Raw genomic sequence first — 6,414 nt, 5'->3', positions numbered from 1 at the left:
TCATTAGCAGATTTGTCTTGAAAATGTCTTTCCCAGTTGGTGTTAAGTATCTCTTCATTAATAATTGAAAAATTAGCTTGTTTAAAACAGTAGTGTGTTTGTGTATTTAAAGGAATATGTAATCTATTAGTAAAGGGTATCAATGCATAGAAAGGTGGATGATGACCATCAGGTGGCACCAAGGCAGTAAGTACATTTGATAAAATACAATCATTGTCACTGGACAGGAATAAATCTAAAATATGATTATTATAATTTTCAAAACAATTATATTGTGATAGATTCAAAGAAGTCATAAATTGACAAAGATATTCACTTGTTAAACAATTACTATTAGTTAAACGTGGTTCCATATGCCCGCCATGTCGAATCCAATTTATTGTCGGTATATTATAATCACCAACAAGGTGTATATTATCGCTTAGCAACAAGATTTCCTGTAGGTAATTAAAATAAGATAGGTATACATCATGGGTTTGATTCGGCGGAATATATGTTACACCAAATATGTGGCGGCCAGCTGTAGTGAGTAACTCAACCAGTACATAATCAATAATTGGTGGCATAGTAGGCATAGTAGCCGATTGTGATATTGGCAGCGTAAGAAGCGTGGCAGACAGCGAGCGACGCACCGCGATCATAACTCCTCCGCCATCACGCCGCCCTGCCGCCGCTCGGTTTCTGTCACATCGGTATACGTGATATCTTGAATCAATGAGTTCATTGTCAAATATATCATCAGTTAACCATGTTTCAGTCAAGAGTATCAGGTCATAGTCATACATAAGTATATTCATATAAAGCGTGTGGAGCTTAGTCCTTAATCCGCGACAGTTTTGATAATACACTGAAAGAACCTTATCCATTAAAACAACCTATTGTATACTAATAAAATAATAATAAAAATAATTAGACTTTCGTACTAAGTTACAAGGTAATTTTATTATTTTAATAATTTTTAGACACCAAGTGACACGCATGTTAAGAATAATTTCATGAGAACTACTATATAATTGTTTATTAAGAGATCTTTTATAAGTAGCATATAATATGTAACATTTACAAATAGTATGGTTTGATTTACGGAGAATGTGATTAGAATACGTTAAATTAGCTAAATAAAAAAATAAACATGTTTTTAGTAACATTATCGTACAAGGAAGGCAATACCAGCAATAAATTATAAACACAGCAGGGTAATAAGTATATTCACTAGTGACAATCGACAATCGCAGTAAGGTAGGTATGTTTTTATATTCAGGCCTACAATGCATACAAAACCAACAAGAGATAAACCTTATTACGTAGTTCTTAAGGCCTGTAATCGGATGATGAGCGAGACACAGTGCACAAAAAATACCTATGTGTTTTATTTGACTGCAACTAGGTTTCCATTCTGTCCGTGCCTCGACTTTTGAATCTAGTAAAATCTCCAGTAGATCGGATAGCAAATGATGGCGAGGTGTCATTTTCTCGGACGAGAATAGTTGCATTTTTGACCCACACGTACTTATATTTGAGCCTCTTTGCCTCCTCGCGGCACTCGCGAAAAAGTCGTTTGTTCTTGAGAGTAAGATGCTCATTCATATAGATGACTTGCGACTGACCTTGAATACCAATCTGTTCACTCCGTACTCCGCGGGCCTTGCGGAATGCACTTAGAATATTGTCACGCAGAATCCTAGTGGTGAATTTGACAATTATGTTTTTAGGCTGGCGATTGTTCTGATTATTTGCGTGTGGGACTCGATGAATCGAGATTACATCTTTGTTCGAGATTGGATATTTAATAACAGAGCCTATGGCTTCTAGGATTGACAGTAGATTTTCATTCCGTTTGTCAGGTACGTTACAAATTTCAATATTGCATTGTCTTGCTTGCTGTTCTAGGGAGTCGATTTTATATTCCAGGGAAGAAACGAGATTACCTGTTCCAAGCGCGTCCTTCTTAAATTCCTCAAGGTCACGTACCTTTTTTTCAATGCGATCGCGCTGCTCTGATTGAAATTGGGCCGATGATTGCAATTCGGTGATGTCCTTGGTTACACTGGCCAGACTACTCTTCAAGTTAGCTTGCTCGGTCCGCAGTGATTGCATTTCAAGCTGTACTTCAGATAAAGCACTTTTGATATCGCCGCTGATTCTATTTAAGCTGCCGTCGATTTCTTTGCGCCATATTTGTAGCATATTTTGGAGCTCATTTGTAAAGCTACGCAGGTCAAATTCTGGATGAGTTGCCTGTCGTTCAAGGAGTTTAGATGACGCGTCCGTTTCCTCAGCAGGCGGAATAACTGAATTTCGTACCGGAGTGTTTTCACGGTTTGCTTTGTGTCGGCGAGAAACGTTGCAGCAGGAGGGACATTGCCAGGAGGCCAAGTAGTCCTTAGTTAGTGTCTTGAATTGTTGTGGGTTAATATTCAGACACTCACAGTGGTAGCCTAGTTTACAGTAATAGCATTTCATAAGCAACTGTTCTGTTAGAGGACGTCCACAACCACTACTGCACTCCATATTTCCAGTAAACAAAAAAAAAAAAACTAGACGAGATTATGCTTTCTGTAGTTAATAAATAATTAGAATCACTATAATCACAATAACAATGGAAGTACACATGTAACTCGCGCGGTGGCGCGCGGCGGCGGTATGATATCATTTATTAGGGTTCCGTACCTCAAAAAGAAAAGCGGAACGCTTATAGGATCAATTTGCTGTCTGTTTGTCTGTCTATCTAACTGTATGTCTGTCTATCTGTCCGCCTGTCAGTCTGTTTTGTCCGTGTGTGTTGTGTCTGTCAGGAAAACCTATAGGGTACTTCCCGTTGACCTAGAATCATGAAATTTGGCAAAAACCATGAATTTATGGGTTCATTAAAAAACAATGTGTTTCAATTTTCAAAGTAAGATAACTATACCAAGTGGGGTATTATATAAAAGGGTTTTACCTGAACATTCTAAAACTGATTTTAATTTATTTTTAAGCATAATAGTTTTTGATTTATCTTGCAAAATGTCGGAAAAATACCTGAGTACGGATACGGAAACTTGGTGCGCGAGTCTGACTCGCACTTGGCTGGTTTTTTTATGTAAATACGTCACTAAGTAGTCAATAATAAGTTTGACCAAAAATTGCAGTGTCATAAATGTTTTATAGATCAAAAAAATAATCATACTATTAAATATTCCTTCAACTTAGACCTTATTGTCACAGCTTAAAAGTTGAAAATGTGCAAAACAAAATTTCATACGTACTTAATACTTTTTCTCATAAAACTAGTTCAATTTACAAGAAATGAAAGATCCTATTGTGTTTGCCTTTGTCAATACAAAGGATCTTTATGGCTTTTGTATTCTCACTCACGTATACTAACATTAAAATATCGATGTTAAAATATTCGTTGTAAAACTTACCTTATGCAGTTATTCTTAAAGTATACATTAAATTGTTATTAGGACGAGAGTTGCTTCGTTTTGGAATGCCAAATCAGTGTATCAATTTTTCTTGTTTTGAATCGAAAGGTAAGAACAGTAATAAAATGTAACTACTGAAATCGTTTGTTCGTAGCTTTTATAGGTTCGTGAGAAGTAGTATTGTTGTATGATAATTTGGTCAATTTACAGATCAAATTTCTCAAAATCCTGTCTTAGTGCGAGTCTACGTTATATAGAGAACCAACTGCACCTTTTCAAACTTCAAAATCCCATCAGGACCAGTCCTGGCACAATTGTTAGTTAGTGGTAGTACCTTTTCACCCCCACTTTTTTTCATATTACATCCGTTAGGTCAATTTTTTTCGTATAAAATGTAGCCTATGTTACCCGGATCTTTACGACAAATCGATTTACACCTCATTCATCAAAATCAGCCCAGTAGTTTCGGCGCTACGGTGGAACACACAGAATCTGGATACAAACACACACACATATATATACAGACTGCTAAAATCATAACTCTTCCTTTAGGCTTTGCCGCAATGGGGTAAAAAAACAGGCTGAATTGAGAACCACCTTCTTTTTGGAAGTTGGTTAAAAATTAAAAAGGGAGCAAGCAACAGACCATTTAGACTATTTACTTTTCCAGACGTTTTAGATACTATCTCATTCAGCGTTTATGTCATCCAACTATGTAATTTGACGTCTGGCTAATGAGGTGTTCTAATCATACAGACTATTCACAATTCCAGACGTTTTGCTACTTGTGCATTCTGTTTTTATGGCGTACAGCTAAGTTGACTCTCTGCCGACTGGGTAATCTGCTTTGATGTCATCTAGCTGAATTGTCTATTGGCTTACTAGGCACTTTGCTTTCATGTCAGTCAACGTAAAATTGTCTTTTAGCGAAAAGGTAATGACCTCTTTTTCTGGATGCCTAATGATAGGCATCCAGAAAAAGAGCTCAGCTTCTGAATTAGAGAACATAATTACTACAAATTTAAAATTTGAATCAATGGCCCGAATCTGAATATAACAAAAAAGCTATAAAATATTTTTAATCTCTGTCTTGACTTTGTTCAGTATCATATAAAAACATTTCTCCAGCGCTTTGACTTTGAACCTTAACGTAAACAGTTAAGTTAGCGTATTGAATGTGTACATACCCACTTATGCTCTTTTGGAATATTTCACCTAATTAGTTAACTTTTATGGCTATTAGCTCCGAGCGGGCCGGTTTGACTGTAACCATATTGAATAAACAAAAACAAGGATTATAAACAAAACAGCTTTTTATACAACACGAAATATATTATAATGTTATCCTGTTATGGCTGCAGGTGCATATAATCTCTTTCAGGTGTTTTTGCACGCCTAGCGCGTGTGATATTTTTTTACTGTAAACGTTTTGATAATATGAAAAAATAGGATTTTACGATCTCGGTAATTAGTGAAATGCAATAAATAGTTACTTGTGTAATGTCCGTGCTAACTATATTTTCATTGAATTTCAGTTGAGTGTAATTTCTATAATCTCAGCATCTATAATAGCAATAAGATATAGAAAATATAAGATTTACCTATAAATGTAAGTAATTAGGAATGACAGTGTTATCATTATCAATAAGTGAAAATTTCAGAAACTTGGACTTGTCCATGCTATAATCTTTTATCCATGTGAAGTATCTTCTTTCAAGGCCAAATGTAATGGTCACCACAGTAATGACCAAAACTGGCAGATAGGGGTTTATAATGAGAACGTTAACGTAAAATAGACCTTAACCGCCTTGTTTTATAGCTCAAATTAATCCATTCATGTATAGCCAGTCAGACAGAACCAGAAATTAAAATCGGTGTAATTGAATTTAGGACCTTAAGTCAAGGTTATTTAGGCCCATTTTAATTTAATGTTACTGTGTGTGTGTGATCTCATTCTATGAAAGTTGGTGAAATGTTAAATCTCCTACTATAATAAGCATACAGGTTGAAAAAGACACCTATTAGCATGATTGTAAATAGATCTCATTCATTATTTCTCGTTGTTGACAAAACAATAAAAGTACATTATAATATTTTTTTTTTTTATCAGTGACTGTTTACTAACTAATGATAGTAACTTGGCAACAGTGTGTATTAAAATCCATACTAATATTATAAATGCGAAAGTGTGTCTGTCTGTCTGCTACGTTTTCACGGCCCAACCACTGAACCGATTTTAATGAAATTTGGTACAGACTTGGGATACATCCCGGAGAAGGACATAGGCTACTTTTTATCCCGGAAAAATGAAGAGTTCCTACGGGATTCAAAAAAACCGAAATCAACGCAGGCGAAGCCGCAGGGATCCTCTAGTAGTATATAAAACAATATTTAACTTGTACAAATATTTTTTATAGATACGCAATGTTATATATTACAATAAAGTAACCCAGCGAAGTCGAATGTAATCGATTCTGATGATACCTACAGATTAATTTTTTTAAATAAATTTTTAATTATTTCATAATAAATATTTTTTATCACTATAACTTTGAATTTTAAACTTATACATAACTTGACTTTTTACTCCATCGTAAACACTGAAGTGGGGTGACGTAATGATTAAATGCAGGAGCGATGTGAAAATAATAATCTACACTGTGGCGATGCGCAACCGGTTCAGGGGCGTCTAAGAGAGATGCCGATACAATGTGTATCGCCATCTCTAGATTTGAAATTATACCTGGAATATACCGTCCCCTTAAGCTCTAATTCGCACTGGCGTTAAAAAAGCGTTGCGTTAAAACCCCGCGTTGCGCTGCAAATACAAAGTGTGTGTTAAAAAAGCGTTGACGTGTGAACAGATACTTGGGAATGCATTTGCTCTATTTGAACGCTTTTTAAAGTCCTAATTCGCACGATCGTCAAAAAAGCGTTGCGTTAAAACCCCGCGTTGCGCTGAAAATATAAAGTGCGCGTCAAAAAAGCGTTGACGTGTGAACAGATA

General features: G+C 35.7%; 2 protein-coding genes across 2 annotated transcripts in view; one reads left to right on the top strand and one right to left on the bottom strand.

Annotated features, from left to right (window-relative positions):
• The window catches only part of LOC123874889 (venom carboxylesterase-6), a 36,076-nt gene that overhangs the window by 13,171 nt on the left and 16,491 nt on the right, over positions 1 to 6,414 (top strand). The window lies entirely within an intron of this gene.
• Positions 1,038 to 2,632, bottom strand: LOC123874894 (myosin-10-like). The gene has a single exon (XM_045920453.1). It carries the CDS (start codon positions 2,509 to 2,511, stop codon positions 1,384 to 1,386), a length of 1,128 nt encoding a protein of 375 aa, XP_045776409.1. The 5' UTR covers positions 2,512 to 2,632; the 3' UTR covers positions 1,038 to 1,383.

The sequence above is a fragment of the Maniola jurtina genome, chromosome 19 (genome assembly GCF_905333055.1).
Source record: "Maniola jurtina chromosome 19, ilManJurt1.1, whole genome shotgun sequence".
Classification (NCBI taxonomy): Eukaryota; Metazoa; Arthropoda; class Insecta; order Lepidoptera; family Nymphalidae; genus Maniola; species Maniola jurtina.
This window is presented reverse-complemented; position numbering and strand designations above follow the sequence as displayed.

Bases quoted from the DNA above. Each gene is read 5' to 3' on its own strand.
- LOC123874894 (XM_045920453.1), bottom strand. From the start codon at position 2,511: ATGGAGTGCAGTAGTGGTTGTGGACGTCCTCTAACAGAACAGTTGCTT.